Here is a 23,590-nt window from a genome sequence, read left to right on the forward strand (position 1 = left end):
ATGGTCTACAGTATACTCTATTATATAATTTATTTTACCGTTTAAGGCCGACTATACAAAACAAGATGTTGCGGTAACTTCCAGAATGAGTGTCAGTATTCTGTTGTTAACTTGTCATTATTTTAATTGTCACAGAAATCAAAGGTTGAAAGCAATTTGATAGAAAATTCTATCCGGCAACACGAAAGTTACTATATTACAAATGAACCTATCTTTCCCCGACAATTCCAACTCGAGGCTAATTCTTAAATGCTATAATTGCTTTTCAAATTTAATTCCTAAACTAAATGTACCTTTTGTGTTCTTTTCTTAAATTATCTAGTTATTTTAACTACAAGCATATAAATCGCTGCCCAATTTTGGGGCCGTATTTGCTCTAAAAACTGCTCTCTTTTATTTACGAAGGTTAAAGGTAGCAAAAGTTAACATCCTTCCATTGCGCATAAATGAAAGTATAAAACAGTATAAATACATGCTGAAGATAATATTACAAAACGGCAGTGTTAATAAGTACGTCGTTGTCGATGATACAAAGACATTAACAATAAATCGGTGATACAAAGACTTCTAGTTGCTATTACATACACGTTCCCAACTTATTAGCAAAGAAAGTGCAATACTGTTCTTGTAAATCTTAGGTCGACGGTAAAGGGAAGAACATAACAGTTATTACACCTAAGATGCATGTGCAGGAAGGGAAATGTACAGTAACTTGCCAGATTTACATTCGTGTTGTAGGTATCCTGTTTAGACGTAAAACTAGTGAGTGCATTAATTGCTTTAGTTTTGTGTCTTATCTCGCATTTTTTTGTATAGAAAACTGTTAAATGGAGTGATGAAAGAACTTGTGTACATAGAAAATACTAATAATACAACATACTGTAGTTAATAATCAAATATCTAAGTCCACAACAGGAACTGACAACTGACGTTTTGTGGCAACATCGTGAAAATAAAAAAACAACTTGAAGCAAAAGAATGAACGAATTTTCCGAAAAACCACACTTGATTTTTATTTGTGTGGATACTAGATATGTCTATTTGATGAAGCAAGTTTAAAACGTAATAATTTGTAAAATTTTGCTGATTCTCGAATTGATATTTGCGGAAACAAGGAATTGATCCCCTTCTTTCGTGCGGAAACTTTCCCAATCGGCGCAGGGACTCGTGGAAAAAGTATGCACGGGAACAAAATTTTCTATTCCTTGCCACCTACAATTTTAAAACTTGTAAGGAAAACATTCGGAGTAACAGCAAAAACTAATACTCCATAAAGATATGCGCTAGCTTATTCGATGTCATGGACGTTAAAGATGATATTGCAAATTATATAAATTAATATTTTACGACTGCAATCTTCATACCTATATATAACACTGTTTAACTTTTCATTGTTATCAGATGTACTGGAGGCAATCAAAAATGAATCTTTACCCACAGTGAAAAATTCCATATCTAGCGCTCTGTTGAGGCAAAAAAAAGAATTTTGTAATTGTAAGCTTTTGTTGGTTTTAAACACATTAAGTATTTAAGCAATTTAAGCCAACTGTAGAATTTGTCTACAGCAGCATGAGCGATCGGAATCATCGACTTCCAGTGATGCTATAGCTTTGCAGGCAGAAAGACTATATCTTGCTGTGTTTGAGTAGCAACAAATCTTCTTATGCAGAGAATTCGAAAACTTATTGGAGTAACATTTTGAAACTAATGACCCACCCACTTTGGGAATTTACAAGATTAATGTTTGTCTGTAATATCTGTCTGATTACAACCCTTAAACCAGGTGGGGGGGGGCAGTTATTTTGGATCGCGAGCCGAAAAACCAAAATGCTTAGTGGCGATGGCCCGTATTTAAAGAGAGGCCCTAGTTTCTGAAAAAATGGAATAAGGATAATTCATTTTAAAAATGTTGCTTTTTTATCTTAGGCTAAAGCGACAACGCCAAGATGACCACTGGAAGTTTGAAAACTCGACCCGGCTTAATACGTCTATTCCACCAATTAATTAATAAGCACTGTATCGCTACAAACATTTGACTAAATAACAATTTGTCCCGCGAGCATGAATCAAAATTGTAATAAATCTTAAAAAAATGATTTAATCATTATGAACCTGACAAAATTGGTTGTACGATTGGACTTGCAGCAATACAGCCAATACAGTAAACGAACATGGTAACGTAGGCCGTAGAAATTGGTCTCATCGGCCGCAAGTTGGCTTCTGTTATTAACGCAAATAATCACTTTGATACTTAACGCTTGGAACTAGGTATATTGTCCATTATTTTAGTGGAAGTGCAACGATAAAATAAGTCCATAGTGAAATAAAGTGGATATATTTATATGTGTACGTTCACGCATACATCTCTTCAAAACTTTCGCGGTTACTACAACCTAAATTTTTGATCAAATCTGAAGCAGCGATCGTTTCAAAATTTGCCCCTCGTTACGACCCGCCAAGTACTGTATATACTTCCTTTGCTCGAATGGCGAAAGTATAGGATGAAAGCTAATTTGTGGTATAATCCTGCCGTGTAGGCTACAAAGTTTGGGATCTTGTGATCTTCAGTATAATCTATCCCCCAAATGAATTGCCAACGTTTAATACAATGTTTAATCTGAACGTTGTATCAATAGCCTGTGCAGGCAAGCCGAGACTGTCAATGTCGTTTTCGTAGAGGAGCGGCTACAGTGCTCGGTTCGCAATGATACGATTGCGTGTTTGATACCCATGAGCGCTATATTGTTGAAGTTGCCTTTGGGTAAAGCGTTGATGGCTGACAACTTCAACTTTTGCTCTTTTCGAAAATCGGGAAAGATCAAAAAACTAAAAAAGTACGTGAAATGTAGCAACTAAAATGCACACGCCATATGTTCAATAGAAGGATTTTTCGTACGGCTTGTATATTAGGAAATTCTGCAGTTCTTAACCTGCTGCCCAGGCTATAAAATTATCGACACTTATGAATAAGCATAAATGCCGATAATAATATGTTAACCAATAATACCAACAGCCAACTAAAGTTTACTAACAAACATAAACACTCCATTCAAACATTTCACTACATAGAAAAAGTCCGTATTAATTTCATAAACAGCTATCCATGATAAAATTATGTTAATATTTAGCCTCTAATAGGCTTGTCGTTGTAGAGACATTATGCAGTAGCTTACGTAGGTCGCAGCTACCCCAAAATTATAAAACCCTACGCAATAATGCAGTGTTTGGCTTAGGATCCTATATTTGTATAGGCTTATTGTCTATTGATTTATTAAGTTGTTCTATTGTTATATTGGTACGTTAGTATAACAAAGCTTTGTTTACCCTTGGGTTTTGATGTCTTGTAACTTTATGAATTGATTGATTTCTGGTAAAAACTCGTATACAGAAGAATCAACAACGTATCTGTTGTCAGTTAACTCGTGATCATAGTAATTAGCAACAGCAAGGAAATGACGACCTGAAATTTGGAAGTATTCCCAATCAGTAGCACCAAATGTCTGTAAACAACAAAACAAAGAAATTATTGTGTTAGGCCTATATTATAACTACAAGAATGTGCTGTATGGGCTATACAATTTGGATAAGGATAAAAGCGAAGCAACCTTCAAAGTATGTTTTTCTCTCACTTCAACATATTGCAAAGGGACAAAGTTTAATAATCTCCACTGATAGATAACGCTATGGAGTCTAGTTTGGACACCATCATATGAATTTGCTACAGCGAGGTAATGCTTGTCGCCCACTTTGAAATGCTCGAAGTCATATGCACCAATCGTATCAAGAGGCTAAAATAAAGTTAGCGCTTAGCAAGTGGTAAAACTAGTGTGGCATCAATGCAAACCGACTTTGATATAAGCTGCAGTTAACGCGCGACTAACCACAGTAGACGCAAGACTTGCGGTCTTTTATGCATTATAGATGTAATAACCTCCGACAAGGGATTAACAATGCTCACCTGATAACTGATAAAAGTGCTGTGATCAGAATTCCACTTGTAGACATAACTTCTCTGTGTATGGCTTTTGTCTATACAGCGATATAAGGTAATGATAGTATAATAAATTTACCAAATGGAATTAATTCATAGAGTTAAATCTGAAGTTTGTTTTATTTCAAAATCAGTCTATGAGAGAAAAGGTTGCTTTTGTTCTTACCACTAGCGTAATTTGCAATCACTAAATAGTGGTCACCATTGATAATGAAACTCTCCCAACTTCTAGCTGAAAACGTGCGAATGTTTTGTTTCAAAAGAAATTTCCTTCTTTTTCTATTCCATCGGTAAATGGCACTATGAACTTCTCCATGTTCGTTTGAACCGTGGTTTGCAACAGCTAAAAAGTGCTGTGAAATATCGTAAATTGTTAACTTTTATTTCAGCAAAAGCTTCCAGGCATTTCATCAAAGAAAATTTTTAAAGTGTTTTTCGGTAATTTTACCTGATTTTCAATTTTAAAATATTTCCAACTTCTCGCAATATCAGTAGTTATGCTTTGAAACGTAACAAATTTTTTGTCATCATTAGACCATTTGTAAATACTTGAATCCATGTTTCTGTCTCGACCTTGATTGGCTGTAGCAAGAAATATACCTTCGCCGGAAATCTCAAAGATCTCTATGTCTAACGGCTTGCTTTTAGTCAAAACGTCCCCAAAATCTACTAAGTAGTCCAGTTTTTCATGTGCTGTGGATATAGCAAAGTCGAACGTCAGCCTGCTACGGCTAAGTTGTAAGGAGATGAAGAGCACAAGATAATTCTCTCATTGCATTAGGCCTAGGCCTATAACCTTTTTGCGCTGGCAAAGAGTTATCCTTTCGTACTTGTTATATAGGTTTTATAACTTATAAAAAAATAAAAATTCTAGTTTAGCCTACTGGTTGAAAGTCGCTTCCATCTATGGTCTTCACACATTTCTAAAACTCGATTACTCTTGTGATACATTAGTTGACCTATGTTTTCGTCACCGCAAAACGTTTTACCGCGGGTGTCATTATTGATGTTTGGCAAATTGCCGGTGGGAAAATCTGCAAAGATAAAGTTATAGTAATTCGGTACAGTATAGAATAGAAGTGCTGACAGCAAACGTTTAATCACAAAACTTTATACAAATATGAGTAACTATTATACAAAGAAAGACTCAGTTATTAAGTTGAAGTATCTTTATGTTACTTTTGTTTGATGATAGAGAGCTTTCTATCCAAGACGGATTATGTTCATATGCAGAGGAGCATAAATAATTTGATGCATCCGCGCCAAGCATCAGTTTGACTTGCCGAAGCATACCCTGAGAAAAGTTAACAAACGATAAACTTTAATACCAATGTTTCTGGTATAGTAACAACAAAAACATGGATCATTCTGTAAATGAAAATGTAGTTAAACTACATACCAAAATGTAGTTACTAAACACAGACTTTTTATTTGATCTATATATCAAGGTCTATGCTATACTAAATATCGAAAAAACGATACAAGAAAGCGATAGATTCAAGCTTACGAAACGTTTTTCGGGTTAGGTTAATGAACTATCGTAATTTAAAATTTAGTGAACACATAGCTAGATATAGTCTAAATGCAATATACACCGAAAACAAATATAGAAAGAAAAATATCTCTTAACCCATTTATTTATGGCACATCAAAGTAAATATATACTAAAACAAGGCACCGGAATTAACATATGTTTTCCTTTTGAAAGTTTTCATTTATAGCTAGCCTATATCAATTAAAATACCATAACTCTAAATTAAAGGTGGTCAAACTCTGGCTCGGCGACATGTTTTTAGTGGCTCTTCTAGCTGAATAATAATATCCATTATTGTCCATAATCCATACGTTGTTTACTGTATTTGTATTACTATTGATTTTGCGGCTCGCCGATGTTTGTAGTTTAGCGCAAGTGACTCTTTCATTGAACAAGTTTGCCCACCCCTGCTCTAAATAATGAACATATGCTGATATCCATATTAATTAATCGCAACACGAACTAAACAAAACAAGGTTATACACCAGCTACGCTACGGATGTAATAGCATAGCTGAAAACTAAAATAAACGAAATTTACAGCCTCAATAACAACGAACAGTGACCCGTTCAGTAAAATATTTTGATCAAAACGACTCAACGACGCACAACGATTACTTTGCAGCAGGAAGGGCATTTGTTGTGCGTAACGAAGCGGTAAAAGACACATCATTTAAAACAAGCCAAAACAATAATATAAATACAAGATTTAGCCTACATTAGCTACATTTTGATATTTAGTAGTTAGATTAGCTACATAGTGGTATTTAGTAGCTACATTTTGATATTTAAAATGGTCCCAATGAAACTACATATATTTAACTATAAGTACCGAAAAGCGATTTCTTTTCCGTCGTCTACTTGCTACATGAAATCTTGATCCCTTTACAATTAATTTTCGCGGAAATGAGTGCCGCAGTTCACTGCAATAAAAAGTGGAATGTAGTTGATCGCCCTGTATATAGTCTATATCTTGTATGTCTAATTCAGGTTCTGAAATTAAATGTTGCAACAAGTCGCCTTGAGTGTAGCGTATCGCCAATGTAGCCTAACTTGGTCGCATTTAGGTTATTTTAAATTTACAAGCTTCTATCCAGTCGTTATTTCAATTGGCGTCTACATATTAATTTGATCAAAAGATTATTAACATCAACTGGAGAACAAAATCAAAAATAACCCACAGTAAAAATGTCATCAATGGATAGAATAAGACCAACACTGTAGTCAGTTATGTTCAGGGAAATGAGCACTCAATCGAAATTTTTTGAAAGATTTGCAAAACCAGACAGACAATCCAAAGAGCTAGCCCAGCAGGTTTCAGGGACAGGGGAAAGCGAATAGAATACAGCTGCAACCGAAAAGTATTTTTGAAAAGTACTGTACTGATTTCACGAATGTACACAGTCAGAAATTGTTGCTGTAGGTTTTTGTTGAAATTATTATTTCTAGTTCTTTGCAATAAGTTTTACACACTTTTGGAAAACTTGTGTGATACTTCATGCTTTACCGAACGTAGAGCACGCATAAAGCTACGTCAGACCCATGCATGGCCAATGCATGGTAAACGTCTGAAGACAGTGCTTGACTACTGCCCGGCCGGCCAATATGACATTTCATGGCCTTTGCCATGCAAGTATGCGCGGTTTGTGACTGCCCGAGGCATGGCCATTCTGCTTAGTAAAAATGGGTTTATTATACATAGGGTATATAGTTGAATTTTCTTAAATCTCGTAAATCCTAACAGTTACAATAAAATGTTATCGTTTGTTAGAAAAATTTTAAGAAAATTAGTTGTAAACGACAGGAGTGGACCCACGGGCTTAGCTTGGCGGAAGGACTGTTACTGCCTGATAGAATTTGAAGTTATTGACGCAAATACATATAGTAAAAACTTGTGTGATAACAATAATCGCTAATTTCATTGATATACAGTAGCAGAGGACGTGCAAGCTTTTTGGAGAATTACTATGTGGCATACCTGATAATAATAGACTAGCCTTTTTTGTTAAGCAAGCTAACAAGCATAAAAGTTAAAAAAAGTAGAAATTGGACATTGGACATTTCAAAACAATCACGGCACGACTGTAAAACTCCGGTGGAACACAGGTTGCAAATCACAGATTATATGTCTATCTAGCTCTACCACGTTTTCAACCAGCCCTCTCCCCCCGTACCGTAGCCCCCTCACAACCCAAAGAAAGTTTTCTGGCATCGCCACTGCACTGGAGACGGTCCTCTCGTGTCCCATGAGCCTGCATGCAAATTTCTAATACGTATATTAACAAATTTATTACGTCGCCTATATTAAGTAGCTCAAAATTGCCACAAGAAGTCACCAAAAACTAAGTTTGCATTGTTTTTACTTAATCAAAGCTGCCATTTGTTAATATTGCTGAGATATCGCCTGTATTTGGATAGCAGTATATAGCGCAATTAATCTTAGCTCATGTGTTGTTGGCGTTTATATAAATATTTCACTGTGCATTCGTTACCGCTGTAATTGTAGTAATTGATATATATATACGACCTCGGGTTTACTTATATTACGTTGTAGGAAAAAGTAATATAAGCTGAGACATTGATCTGTAAGATTCAAAGGCAATCGTTTTATGTTACATAATCAACATTTAAGCATAAACGTTTTTGTTTATTCTTTGTCAGCCATTAATTTTTTGAAATGTTTTAAAAGTACAATCTACGACCGACTATAAGGTCATCTTAGCGCTTGCAATCGATAGAAAATAATACAAATTGTAATCAAACGAATAACACGTGTTGTTGGTTTGTTTGTGCAACAAATTTTATGTTTTGTTACCAAAACGCATGCTACTTGGGGTAAACTAAATATGTTAGTTATAGGTAATATATTTTATATTTCCGTAAAACAATTTTTCTACTTGTGTAGATTGCAATATATATTCATGTGCTTTTAAAAAAAAAAAAATTATGTTGTCATATGAAAAATAGTGTGCTAAACTTCTCATAAATTATGACTTTATATTCCTGTATTAGTACTTATAATATAAAGGTATAGAATGTGATACATTATTTTGTTTTCAATTTAAAATCAAGCTGTAACATGAAGTCAGCATTTCAACCTATAGTATGGTTTCAGTATACTTAAGTTTTACGCCCTTTTATGGCGTGTCTTGCAGACCAGGCCCCTTCGTAAAACAAATATATACATAAACTTGCCTCTCAACACTCAATCGATCGCGCCATGGCAAACAATTTTGCATTTTGCAATATCTTTAAAAACGTCATATGCTGTTGGTGACGTCAAATTTATAGATTATATAGATTAATTCAAACAAGACAAGGAATTCTTTGACAAGATATACCTTCTCCATATGTATAAATGGACATACATTATATTCAAAGAAATAATTGTATGCACGGTACGTTTTTTTCCTTGGTCAAGACAATATTACAAATGATATATGTTGATCCACAAAAGAAACTGTTCTAATACGAATTGGTTAAAAAGCTGTCGTGTCCTATTCTGGTAATATAGTCCTAACTAGAGCCCTGCGCGGGGCGGTCGTGGATGCCCGTACGAGTTTCACTGCGGTTGCGGGTTATGTTTTTAAAGAGCAGTACAGGCGGTTACCCGCACTGTTGTTGGAGGGTTGGTGAATGGGGTGTCCGGATTGAAACCATCACAGGTTTTATCTATACGCTGATTGCGTTAACATCTGTTAAATACAGTTACTTTTTATTCAATTTACTGTAATAAAACCACGAAATTGAATAAGGTCAAACGTGTTCTCCCTCCTTTTGTTACGTAGTGATAGACTTGTAGCCTAATCACACATAAAATCAGAAAAAGCCCAACAATGATCTAAATAGACTAAAAACAAACGGTTGCTGTTGCTAAAGGTCAAACACTGTTTCTCTTCTTTTTGTTATTTTGTTACGGAATCCAGCCGGAGTAGGAATGCAATTATTTATCAGGAAGGTTCATACTGATTTCTATAAGATTGTATCCATCCCCACACATAACAAAAGACCTGCTGACGTCCGTAGTAACTGACTTTATATACCCATATCACAAATAAAATCAGAAAAAGCGCAACAAAACATCCAAACAAAAAGCAAATAGTTGTTGTAGCATATTTTATAAGAAAATGCGCAGGCCTAAAGCAAACTTACTTTCATTTATTCGATACGATTATTTCACATTACGAAAAGTATGGTAACAGCTAACAAGAACCCTCAGATAAGTCAGCGCAGGCGCGATGCAGTGGCGGATGAGATCTTTGCGGGGCGGTACGGGAGCGGACAGAAAAGTGTTCACGCAGGGCTCTCGTCCTAACGACAATGACAGAATTTGTTTTCTGAAGTTTACTGTATTGATGCAAAGGCGAATAGCACTCAAAAATTGAGTAATACTTTAAAATCATTGATTCATGACAACAAATGTCTACAATGCCGCCATTAAAACTATTTATGTATATACACTAGATAAAAATTAAATTATCCTCTGAATTTCTTTCATTCAGGCGCACACGGAATTGAATGATTACAATTCAGGCGTACACAGAACTCACAATTAAACATGTGACAGTCATCTATCGCGCACGATAAAAATATGGCTATGATTTAAAGCTATACTGCTTTGTAATGTGACCATAAATTCCCTTGTGACATCATGCCTGAACCAACGCTCGTTTTCAGACTGAATACTACAAGATCAAACGCGAAGAGCGACAAAATTCAAAATAAAATCACCTAAGGCTTTCTAAAGCAACATGATCATTCCTTTCCAACATTAAGAATAATAAAGGTCACCCCTGCCATGATTTTGTAAATGAATGTACGAATATAAATCAATAAATACACTTTAAGTTAACAGTGCCGATTCAGCGTTCAATAAAGAAAGTGAATTATCATACACTTAACTATACAGATTTAGTGAAGTAAAATGATCTGAGACACAATTTTTATAAAAAATGACCTTTTGTGCGCAGCAGTTTGAAGCCTGTTTTGTTTCGTAGACATGTGCATAAATTTCACGCATTGCAACTGCACAGCGTTACTCTAAGATTCCCTGCCCTCCTACCGCATAGTTAGGCAATCGGGAAATTTGATACATGCAGTGTTTTTTCTGGGGTCAAAACATACGTTTCTCCTTTACGATAGAATGAATCAGATAAGTCCATATATTTGAAAGTGGCAAAATTTAGGCTATGAAATACGTCACATTTCCTTTCCTTTTTGATAGCAATGAAACAATATAAGTCAGAATTTGTTTTTTTTTTATAAAGTAGTATGATGCAATTCGTATTGCTGCCACTAAACAGAAGAATGTCTATTCTGTTTTTACTGCGCCATAGAATGAGAAGCGAAAAGATGAGAAACTTGTTTGCCCAGATGTTCGAAGGAGCGTCCGTCTGTTGTCTTGGAAGAAGTTACATTTGCGCCAAATGTATAAAGCCAGCATTAGCTGTTTTTTACGAACTGACGCTGATGAAATCACCCAACTAAAAGCATTTATGTCTACAATAAGCCAATAAGGCATAAGACATTGGTACTGGACTTCAAACAAGGCTGACACTTAATCTTTAACAAATATTTGAAAAAAATACGTGTAGAAACTAACTGTGTTTTGGTTCACACATATGTGTTGTTTTTGCGTGCCATATATGACATATACATGCAGCTGTATACGGAGCGATCACAGACAAAACACACTGTACTTACAAAAACGGCGTTTGTCAAAAACACATTTCATGAAAAGTTCTGCAACAAACGCAGGTGCACTGTAGATCGTTGTTAAAGATCTTTAGACTGAAAGCTGTTAACATTTTAAGCGATAAATTTATGTTCTAACTTTACCTGGTTGATGACTGCATGCAGCTCAGTGTAAACTTGACGTGATTTCTTGTGACGGTAATAACCGCAGTGTGCCAACCTCCATCAGCCAAGCGGGTATTTTTATAAGCCACCGATCTTATTTGTCCATTTCTAACGTGATAATCAAAATGTAACATTTCCCGTTGAAGACGTACTCCTATGAAAATTGTCTTCCTATCCTGCAAAAATACAAGTGTACACAACATAAGCTTGTGAAAAATATAACATATAACATACGCTTGTACACGTATAAGCGTTAAAGCGAGTTTTCCCATATTATCAATCAATACACACACAAACACTGCACATGACAAGTACCTGTCCAAGTAAAGTAAGAATGTATTCGTTATCGTTTTTGGGTACTTCTCTCCTGAACGTCACCACAAGGGAAAATTCTATTGGAAAGTATTGACATCGGGTCAAGATCTCCGCAGCTGACACTCCCAACAGCCGAGATTCAACGTCAAACCTGATATCAGGACGTATAAAGATTACATTTTTTGGCCATAAATGAGATTAAATACACTAAAAATGATAGGATGGAATTGTTAGAGAGTATGTAGGATGCTGTATCTATTGACTTAAACAGTTTTTGTATATTTGTATATTTTCATGCAACTGTATTTGAGATAGCCGGGTATGTTTGTAACAAAGAAAAGCTTAAAATAATGAAAAACTGACCTGTATCCATTGACGCCGTTTTCTTTTATAATTTCCACTCCAGTGGGAACAACAGTTTCCGCAAGAGAAAGACCAAGTATATCAACTGTATCCGCCTCTGCAATTAATTGAAAAGCATAAAAATACAAAAATTCTTGTATAAACCATAAAACTTTATATTATAAACAAGCAAGAAATTGTAGACACATTTGAATTTGGACCTTAAACTTGCACAAATGTTTTTCACTACAAAGACTACACTGTGGAAGTTGCATACAGACATTCTAAAGGTTTCCTTGCTGGATGACCATTGCGGACAAATGAGAAAACCGTTACATGTAAGGTGCAAACACGACGGGGAACCTTGTACGTGTATGGTCAGACAAGTGAAACAAAACTTGAGTTTACGCAGGAACATTTAGTGGTTATACTTATTAAATATTCGCATTACCACGCAAAAACTAAGTTAACGTAACTACGTAATATAGGCTTATGCAAGTATGTAAACTTCCTTATCTTTAGATGATTTAGATCAGCGTGGTCCAACTTCTTTTCATCGCGGGCCAAAATCAAAAAAATTTTTTATCTTGCGGGCCAATGTTTTTAAATTAGAACTGAAAAACCATATGACACTGATATTAGAACTGAAAAAAGTTCTCTTTTTTTTATTAAAACTGAAATTAGAATAGTTCAAAATTTAGCTATTAAATGCTGATCAATGTGACATCTGCGGTCGAGGTTCTTCCAAAGCGACTATCATTTTGCGGGCCAAAAAATCGGTGCTCGCGGGCCAACTTTGGCCCGCGGGCCTGCAGTTGGACCACGCTGATTTAGATCTTTAGGGTTTGGTTCAGTGAGACGACTATAGACTAAATTTAGTTATTGATTTTAAGGAATGTAATCATGCATAAACTGACATGCTTTTGGCCAGGATAGTCTTCCATAAGTACCCGTTATGTTTTCAATTAACCCAGACACACGTTGCTTTCTATCGTACGCGTAATGATTTTCACTGTTGTCTACTATGCCAAGCATAGTTTCCATCCCCAAAAAAACAAAACGTACATTCACTTGAAGACGCGCACGTTCGTGAACAATCGCTATTGTAGATAGCCAACAGGTTACACATAAAACGATTTGACACAGGACAGGATCATTGCCAGGATACTGACATTGGCAGATAAGATTTAGGAGTCTCCGGGGATCTGAGAAGTGTTCAAATCACGAGGAATTTATTTTCACCAAAACGTTTATGATGCTTTTGTTATAGCTTTGCTGACATAATTTTCTTGCAGCTCTCTTCGTATTTAAAGTAACTTCGGCCTTGAGGGTTGGAAGTTTTACCGTTCATTGCTAGTGTCCAAGTTTAAGTACTGTAAATCAACAAAGGAAAAGTTGAAGTTCTCATGTTTAGACCTCCAGTGCTTTAGATATGGGAAGAACATTTTGTGAGAACATTCAATTGGATTGAAATTTTGCTGAGGGCGAACTTCATAGGCTATATAACTTCTTCCGACTGATTATATTAGCTACTTGAACGTTATTAAGCACATTATACAAGTGTATGTACAGGGTAAACTGATTATAATTGTGACATAAGCATTTTATGATATAAATAGCATTTAATATAATCTATAACTAGTTTTAATTCATTATGTGAAAACTATTTACCACTTACGGTAGGGCCTATACTTTTTTACGATAGGCCCTATACTTCCTCCAACCAACTCAAGCACAGTTGGGAAAAACAACAGGGTATCATTAAGCAGAAAATGATAAACGCACTTGTCAGAGGTTTCATTAAGGGCAAAGTTTGACAAAATGCCACAAGCGACTCAGTTCAACGCTGTACTGGGATGTAATAAAATTAAACAGTCATAAAACCATCACGTTTGGCAAACACCAAATGATTAACTATTCTTTGAATGACACCACAGAATTGTTCCTCCCAAACTGAAATGTAAACACATGGACACTCTTTCAATGAACTTGTCTGGTATATTTCAACATTGTGTTAAATAAAAAAGTCAGGATTAAGGTGAACAGAAGGTCTGTGAGTTGTTCCATAGGGTGTATTCAAGCACTGCACTTAATACATTTAAATTTATACGTCAGACTTTGGTTTAATATTATCGAAGTTTGTCGACGTATGGTACTTTGGCAGCAATATTAAAAAGCGTTATCATATTGAAATCTCAATCTTACAAGAATGAAAACATATAATACTTAAACCACCGGAAAATGTTAGTAGGGTAGGCTCTTGTCATATAGCCTAATACATTTCTATAAAATTCATAAACCACTGTATTTTGAGCGTTTTTTTTATACTTCTCTTCATTTTTCCGTTTACACGTTACATGTGCATCTCAAGACCAATACATACTATATTACGCCAGAATAGAATAATAAGTTTGTTTTCCACTTTTGGTACTACGGTCCGAAATAAGCAACTCTAGTATGTTTGAAAACACCATATAAACTGTTAGTATATACATTGTCTTTAGTATACAGTATTTTGTCTATTGGTAATACTTTTTTGTATACGAAGTCGCAGTTGACTGGTATACACTTTGAATTAAACTTAGGTACGGTATGTAAGACTAAGTATTGAGAGAACAACTAACCATGGAAATTCGAGAAACATTTCATTTGATCAGGTACAGTGTCCTTATCAGGTTTCAACCGGTATTAATAGACCTTTTTTGGTGTTTTGCTGTCGAAATGGGAAACGTGTCACCAATAACACAAATGCACCGATCCAGAAAATGTGTGGAAACAAGGATATTGGATACCGAAGTTCACAGTCAACCATTCCCGATCTCGGTATAGCTACAAGTTCATCTGTACTTTTAAAAACTGATTCGATGAAAAATACATTTTACATTATATGATAATATATACAGAAACGAAAAATTAAAAATCGTCTAAAAACTCAAACTTTGATCATTTAAATAGCTGTCCTACATATTCCTAAATAAAGACAAGATCTACTTGGCGTTTGGGCGAATGGTTTTGTGATATAGATAACTTTACATTTGTAGCGATTTTACACACTCATTTTATGAGAAACTTTGGGTAGGAGCTGCTATCAGTTACTTGGGTTTTAGTTACTTAGGGCACAGATTTTATAGCAAAATCTTTTTATAGAGTTTTGTAATTTATCAAGGTATATTATTGTTTTAAACAAAATATCGCAAAGCTAAGACCAAATTAGCCGTTTTCATTTAGGAAAACAACGGAATTCGTGTTTGCTGCCAAGTTTTGAGTATGGTCACACAATTTTACACATATTGCATTTAAAAACAGTACAAGCATCCAATGGTGCACGTTGCAGATGACAATGGGTTTCTAATTTAAAAAATAATTGTATACCAAATCGTTTTCAAACTGCATAAAACTCTTTTCAAGTTTCCTAGCGCTTTATGTGCATTAATTCTGAAGATATAAACTATTGCCTCAAACTGGGGCGTCGTGCAAACTAATAAATCGGAAGGGCCTGAAACAAAGCTTCAATTACCTAATCATGCAGTTTTCATCAGTCATAATACAACAAGGTTTGAAGCAACAACATTTTCAATGTTTGAAACCTTTCTTATTGTGCAAATTCTCGTTTTAATATATTGTACTACGTTATTAAAACCTTTATCACCTTTATAACAAAATTGCTAATTTTATAAAGGTTTCAAGTAGTTGATCTGTACTCCTTTGGTATACAGCATAGTTTTCGAACCGTGACCTAGCATAAAGCATATAGTCATGGAGCACATACAGATTAAAGGGCGCAACAACAGTTTACCATTTTTGGAAGTGACAACTTTCCAACTCCTTTTTTAAAGCACTGTTAGCCATCATCAAGAAACAGTTTGTTTTCCGCAAAATTTGAATTGGTGACTGGAAGAAAATCGAATCGTTGCTTCTTTCAAGTTCAAGGTTTTAAAAATTTTGATTACGCCAATAGCCTGGCCAAGTACCCCACAGCATAGAACTTTAAATAATCACTCCAACCAGATAGGGCGATATGCTAATCCAGTACGAGTATCTATACGTAACTGATAAGCACAGCACGGTTTAACTTTGTGTTGGTACGAAAGTTAATGTTGTAGGGAATGGCGCCGAGAAGTAGCTTTAAGAGTGAATTTCGACCAAGGTAAATACAATAGCTTGTTTCCTTTTAAAGAATGGTGATGCCGACAGGTTGAGATTTGTGAAGACATTCTCTATAAACCAATGACACTCCACTATAAAGTTTCGCCATCTCTCCGAAACAGCAAACGTTAATATATTGTATAATCATATATATTACGACTACAAGTTATAGTTACAAAAATTGAGACCGTGCATATAGACCTACAGTAGACAGAAATAATCTTACTATACACAAGCGATAACCACCAAAATCAAAAGTGGTCGACAATTCGGATATTTTAAAAAATTGAGAGTTTAGATTAGTTTTAAAAATAAATTTGAATGAAATTATGAAAAAATACTATAATTACGTATGGTTTTATTTTGGATCTTTGCTATAAGTTTCTTAATTTTAATTTTTTGGCATAAGGATTAAGAGGCAGACCTACCTGAACCACAATGTTAGCGAAAAGCATGTTAATCAAGACGGAACTGTTTTGAAAAATATCCTAAATAAAACAACAACTGATGATAGATTTGTTACGACTCGGATTTGAAAAATTACTAACAACCCTAATGCTTTCTGCGCATTTTTTTAATACTTAGTCTTTGTCATCTGCGACAGGTCATAGAAAGGTAATATGGAAGGCAAATTTGAACAAGACGGCGACAAAAACAAAAAACTCGAGAGATCGCTATCGTGATTAATTACTCTTCTTTTTGTTGGAGCTGTTACTGAGTTATAATATATTTGCGACGATACTTGTTTCTGTTGTAGTCGCGTGGCAAACATACACTCACATTATCTTGTAAAGCGAAATTGTGCTATGTGCATAATTTATCCATATAATTCAGCATAAAAGTTGTTTACATCATGGATCTCCACGTCGATATTGCGTATTTTAAAGATTTTGTTGAACTATAAGATATAACAACAACTAATTATAGTCCTCCCAAAATAACTAAACGAAGACGTAAATTAAACTTATAAGGTATAGTTAATGCAAACGTATTTATAATTTTCTTTATTAGAAACAAAATTGGTTGTCAAGAAAAAAAATTGTAAGGTATGAAAAAAGCGAAAGTCGGCCAATGGCTTCGATTGCAGAGTTCATTACTTTACGGGATTATAAACGTATTTGGTATCAACGAAAGGCTTTTCTGGAAAAATGGCTTGGCCTCTCCAGAGGGTTTGAGGAAAACGTAACTAACGCAACTGACGATGTTAGATAAATTTCTTACTTATAGTATAAAGAGAATCTCTTGAATCATTCTCGTAAAACCAAAATACTTTTCACGCTATTGTTTTACATCAAAAACAAACTTACAAAGTAAATGTACGAAGATTAATTACTTTTTGTGTGGAAAAATAGAAACAAATGGCTATACACACTCATAAACGAAGGCAGCAACGAATATGTACATTCAAAATGAGTACAAACCATGACGTGACCACAATATTGAAAACAGTGTCGCGTTGATACTTATTTGTATACCAAACAAAACCGAAGAGGGCAAACCGCAATATGTACAGAGTCAACAAAATTCGAGGAATTACTCGGTTTTCCCAGGCTTGATACGTTTCACACTGAGGTGGGATTGTTAAAAAGGAAAAGTTTCTGTACAGTTGTAGTGATGGAATTCATTTGCAATATAACATTTCGTAACAAATATCGTTCTCTTTGATTGAAGTGAGTCGTTGAATCTGAATTTGCAGTTAATGGGTGGATAGTTGCGCTTTCAAACACACTAAAGTTTTATCAAAAAATGTATTACGTAGCAGTGTAAATTTATTTCATTGGGTAAGTATTACATTTTTCTCTGCGCCATTTAGTGCAATGACACCAACAAGATATTTCCGTAAACGGCTAAAAACAACACATTTTTCTATATATTTGCTTATGCTAAAACGTTACTTCAAGTAGCCTACGTGTCTGTCTACTTACCAATACAAGGTAGTGGAAGAGGTTTTGAAGATGCCATATTTATCATTTCGATTAGCAACCAAATGATTGTCGCCCAGCGCTGAAAAAGCATGTGCATAATTCACGACACCAATGCGACCTGATGGCATCAATGAGCCAAGAGGGTGAGATGAGGTTATTGAAATCACTGCTGTGTTTCGTATAATTTCCTTTCAGAAATCGTTACATGACCATTAACTTTGAACAAACACTCAACCTACAACTAAACTGTAAAAAAACTAAAAAGCATTTTAATCTTTATAACATTCTATCGGACAATATATTCATTAACATTGATGTATGAAGCTGCCATTCTACAGATGGAGGTATTCGTGTACGTGTTCATAAAAATTACAAAGCGGCATCGTTCAACAATTCCCGGTTATAATGGTTATTATCTCCGGTTGAGAATCCGATTTATGCTTTCATCGTGTCATCGACCCTTCATCGTGTAGGTAAAAACGTTGGATCGTCGATGATAAATGGTAGGTCAGATTTTGCTTAAACCTCCTTGGCGGGTATTTAGAAAGTCTCTTTAAAGTTTGACAAACATGTTCGATGAAAGTACAGAGGAGTGCATAGACAACTACAAACCATAACTTCATGAGAACAGATGATAATGCGGAAACAAACAAACGAAAAATGGTTAACCAAAATAATATCTGAGTAATTCAAAGTTGCAACCTAAATTAAGGTGTTTATTGTCGAGGACATAGCACAAGGAATATATTGTTCAGTTACAGTCATGTGTCATGCAGTCACAGAAATCTTGCAGATGAGCGCGGTAATACAGATCTTATAGTGTAGACGAATAATATATACCGACAATGAATCCCAGGAAGTGATAATGGTAATCAATTAATCATCAACCTACCATTTCGATGCAGGGATTACTTATTTTGTTTCTCGACGTTAAAGTCTCTTAAACCTTCTATAAACACCTTTCTTGCTAAAGCTATTTGAAATCTAACAAAATTCCAATTTCGTGTGGTCCAGAGGCTAAGACTTGAAACAGATAAAAGTCCTACTTAGTGACAATATGTCCAATAGTCTTAACGGATCAATCAATTTTCCGCTGGTTTGCCTTGTCTATAAGTTCTATCACTTTTAAGATTAGCGGTTGTTATGAATAATTATATCGCGAATCATTATGAACATCATCCGTGGTTTAATTTACGGCAACCACAGATTTTGTAAACGATTTAGATTAAGGTATGTCCATAAAGGATAACACACGTAGGCACTTCAATCCGTGAAATAATTAAGCTATCACGGAGACTGATCGATGTATTGTAAACTGTAATGCCAACCGAAAAAAAATCCAAGTCAAGTACCACTTACTTCGTGCCTAAACCAATGCTTGTAGAATTTTGCTGTTTTTTTTGTGTTATTTTATTTAAAAAAGCTTGTACGTCAAACTTAACCTGAACTTCACAAAACTTTTCATCGTTTAGATACAAGATACCACAAACTTTTTTTGCAAGAGTCTTAACCTTATTTATACCATAAACTTGACATATGTCGGAGAGATAATTCCATTCAGCCGAAATGGGTGCTTTTTAAAGCGGCTAGACCTGAAAAATTTCTTGGCATTTTCTCTGTTTGCTGCCCTGTGCTACCACGCTTGTGCTGCTAACGAACAAAATCCCTTGTGTACGCTCTCACACCAGAGAAAGATTCAACGGCGTCGATGAGAGCGACAGGATTACTGCTTTACGGTAAAAACGATTGAAATCACAACTTATGTCTTGCTTAAAGTCCCTGACAGCATGTACTTTCTCCAGTCAATCCCGAAAACGGCGGGAAAGAGCAACGTGCAAAAATTCTGTCACTCTTATACTCGTTTTATTTGCTATGAATGTTTACAGTGTCTTGAGTGTTAAACTATATAGCTTGTTTGACGTAATTTCAGTTTTCTATACACCTTTATTTCTAAACTTGGTTAAGAACAGCATTTGTTACAGTCCTGTACAGTATTCGTCGTTACGTGCAATGACTACCAACCTTAAGAAAATACCTCAAGTGCATCTCGGAGCCAGAAAAAAGGGATATTGTTTACCTAAAATTGTTACGCAAATTCTAGATCCTCAGTGAAATGCTAACGTTTATCTAAATAACACATAATTGACTATACATCGTTTTATTTTTTACCAACTTATGACTGAAAAAGTTTACCATGCAAATATTTTCAAGTCGGCCAACAGCGTAGCCCAGCTTTACAAACATCCTAAGGTTAGCGAATAAATCTCGCACTCTATCAAATAAAGTAGACTTTATGAGAAACAATAAAATTTTAAATATGTAAAATGAAATAAATCTATATCGCAAAAATTTTGCGTTAACAAAATAGTGCACAGAGCGTTGGATATACAAGTCAAAAAACTGGCTTATGAAGAATCATTTTTATTGAATGCAACTAACTAAAACACCTCCAGACTGTGATTTTGCCCCTAGTTACACGTGGTTATAAATCTTGAATTTTAAATTTTATCTAGCGTATATCAGTTGTTTATAGTGAGGTCACTTTATACATTTATCAAACCCAGTATAATTTTCCAACAACATAATGTCTCGAACGCTTTGAAATTCTCCGGTAATAGCACAGAGCGTAGTGAATGGGACAGAGATCAAAGGTTTGTTGTTTTTGAAGTTAAAAGATTATTTCGTTGGCCAGCAATAATCGCTTTCAGGCAAACAATACGTTTGTAACGCTCGATAAAGCTTTTTTGTATGTTGTCTAGTGTATGATGTTATGCTTTGCAAATACATTAAATTACATACCACTTATTTTCGTTTCAGAATAACATTGAAAAACGCAATTTTTCGAAATAAGGATACGGTTACCATTGCTGGTCAAAGATAAATAGCCATGCAAAAAGATGTTAGCACTTGGCCTTGTACAACTCTACAGCAGAAAGGATTATTGTATTGGGAGCATTGGGACAGGAATTTACTTTTGGTCAACTTGCATTACCTGTGTCAGGCGTTACCTTAGAAGTGTAAAGGTAAAGGCCAAATGATGATAATTAATCAATTGCGTTCGTTATAATCCGTTGTATCTGCAAACTTAACGAAACATAGCCATTAACAAATAACCGGCATGCATGATTATCATAGAACAATTTGTATTAAATGATTGCCTTTAAACTGGGTTTATACATGGGATTCCAAAATATGCATGTAGAAATTATTTAAAAAAATCACACCTATATTTTAATTTGTTAAATGTCATATCTTAGCATAGCTTATTTCGACCTTATTCATTCCTTGAAACAAATAATCTTATTTAACATATTTTATTATTTCTTTGTAATGATATTTTCTACTTCCCGATGCCACTATCTGCTTACAAGTAATTTGGTGTGTTTAAGTTACTTAATTATTCAGTACCGTACTAAAATTCAACAGCCTAATGAAGAAAGAAGCAACAAACAAAAAATGCATCCAGATATGTACAATATTTCCAAATTCGTGTTCTGTCCCCTTCAGTAAAGTGATTAATATATAAATTTTAGTATTGTAGTTGGTTTTTAATGGGAGCGTTTTAATTCTTATTTTTCACCTTTAAGTTGACAAGGCCCAATAATAAACACATACTACATGGTCGTTCATGAGCCATGAGCTAACTTTGTACTGTGCTATTGTTATTACACAGCGTTTAACTATAATTGACAACGATTGATTAATGAATTTGTAGGCTAAAGTTTACACATTGTAGCAATGTTTTATAAATTGTAAACTTAAAAAAATCGACACATATAAACAATTTAAAATAAATGAAGTATTTTTACACGCTTCTACATTTTAATTATAGGTAAGACCCAGAACAGTATATTAAGCTGTCTCAGATGCACGAAAAATCAGCTACCCACTGCAAGCTAGCGTATGGCTCCAACTTGTTTTGAATTGTTTTAAATTCGCTTGTGTTAGTGTTCCAGGCTAATAAATTTTCCAAGCCTTTCGTAATAACTAAAAACTGACCCATTTTCAAATTGGCTTACCTATCAAACGTTTTGTTGAGCCAATGGAAGCAATATTATTCAAAAAATAAATTAATTCAATATGGCACTGTACACTGATATTGCTTGTTGTAGTATTTTGGCTTTGAATTACGAAATCAGTATTTGAAGACCGGCAGAGTGCGCTGTTGTACATATGTGAGTTTCAGTTTATCAAAAATTTAAATTTTGTACACAACTGTTCAGTAAGTTTTTAGAATTAAATCAAGTACATGATAACTGTGTTAGCATCAATATGTTAACTTTGATGTTCTGGCATTGCTGAAACAGCCAAATACATTTTTTAGATCTTTGAAAGTTTTGGAAATCTCACTGTGATGCGGTTTGAGGTCAAGTGTGACAAAGTCACTTGCGTAACTTAATCTCGGTTTTGGCAAGAACAGTGAATATCAACCATAACAAAGCGGACCTCCTTTACAGAATTTTATGACCTTGTATGGGATGAAGTCAGTTTGGCGAAAAACGCTTTACTGAAAGGAGATATCCATGTTCACTTTTTGTCGTGGGTAAAATAATGAAAGCTCACTAAATGCACCAAAATACAATATATACGCAGCAAATTTTGGAAACAGTACAGTACGACATCGGAAAGCTTTATCTTGTATATATTGCCAACTTTGAGGTATAAGATGATCTGTGATCCATAGTTAAAGTCGTTTGCATGACCCGCGTACAACAAGCAAGCTTTATGTCTAACCTTTCTATTTACACTGTTAACCTTTGAGGAATAAGTAAGCTTAGTCGTTTTTGTAGGGCATTTTTAGACGTTTTTTTCTTAAGACAGACTTTTTTTAGACATTTTTTCTAGACGTTTTGTACGTTCAATAAATTATAATTTTCACAATTAAAAGTTAAAGTAATGGCGAAGTAGCAAAACTATATAAAAGAAAACCAGCTACTATACAAATACTTATACCATTCTTCGGAACAATTTTTAGACGAAGAGTGTAGTACTCTTTGAACGATACAATAAAATTTTAAATTCAAAAAAGCAACACTTAGCCTACTTGAATACTTGACGCTGCAAATGTTGATGAAAATGGGTATATGGGAAAATTACCCTGAACGTAAAATGCAAAACAATATTTTGCGAAGCACAGTTGCCATTTCGTGGAACTCTGTATGCTTTTTGGTTATTGGTTATAAAATAATTATATTTTACTGTAAATATCTTTTTTTGCGAAGGATAAGTATTAACCTGATTTTTCCAGAAGATTATTTAGCACAAACAAACATCAAACTCTCTATATATAGTCTACAATGAGTTGTTTTTAAATTATACATGTCATTAAATAGTATGAAAATGTACGGATATTCAAAAATTAAAAATTTTTATTTTAAAAAGAAAGTAGTTATATTTCTTGCATGTCTGTCACAAGAACGAGAGTTTACAACTCACCTGAAAATGGATTCAAAGACATTACTTATATAATAATGTAAAG

General features: G+C 34.6%; 1 protein-coding gene across 2 annotated transcripts; it reads right to left on the reverse strand.

The window, feature by feature from the left end:
• Positions 1-376: 376 nt before the first annotated feature.
• On the reverse strand, positions 377-18,362 carry LOC143468965 (thrombospondin-type laminin G domain and EAR repeat-containing protein-like). 2 transcript variants are annotated; one of them, XM_076966458.1, is made up of 14 exons: positions 18,112-18,362; positions 12,062-12,158; positions 11,699-11,849; positions 11,363-11,559; positions 6,357-6,447; positions 5,171-5,285; positions 4,876-5,025; positions 4,440-4,684; positions 4,158-4,344; positions 3,959-4,029; positions 3,630-3,788; positions 3,325-3,500; positions 1,365-1,463; positions 377-1,212 (listed from the first exon to the last, which is right to left on the reverse strand). In XM_076966458.1, the coding sequence occupies exons 1-14, from the start codon at positions 18,206-18,208 to the stop codon at positions 1,056-1,058; spliced, it is 1,992 nt and encodes a 663-aa protein (XP_076822573.1). In that variant the 5' UTR covers positions 18,209-18,362; the 3' UTR covers positions 377-1,055. The 2 variants fall into 2 exon arrangements, with proteins under 2 accessions (XP_076822573.1, XP_076822575.1); XM_076966460.1 differs by lacking the exon at positions 3,630-3,788.
• Between the last annotated feature and the right edge of the window lie 5,228 nt (positions 18,363-23,590).

The sequence above is a fragment of the Clavelina lepadiformis genome, chromosome 8, assembly GCF_947623445.1.
Source record: "Clavelina lepadiformis chromosome 8, kaClaLepa1.1, whole genome shotgun sequence".
NCBI classification, from domain to species: domain Eukaryota; kingdom Metazoa; phylum Chordata; class Ascidiacea; order Aplousobranchia; family Clavelinidae; genus Clavelina; species Clavelina lepadiformis.

Coding starts and splice junctions, on each gene's coding strand:
- LOC143468965 (XM_076966458.1), bottom strand. CDS start 18,208: ATGCACATGCTTTTTCAGCGCTGGGCGACAATCATTTGGTTGCTAATC. Junction 11,560..11,698: donor TTCTTACTTTACTTGGACAG/GTACTTGTCATG, acceptor GTATTTTTGCAG/GATAGGAAGACAATTTTCAT. Junction 1,213..1,364: donor TTAAACAGTGTTATATATAG/GTATGAAGATTG, acceptor TTAAAATTGTAG/GTGGCAAGGAATAGAAAATT.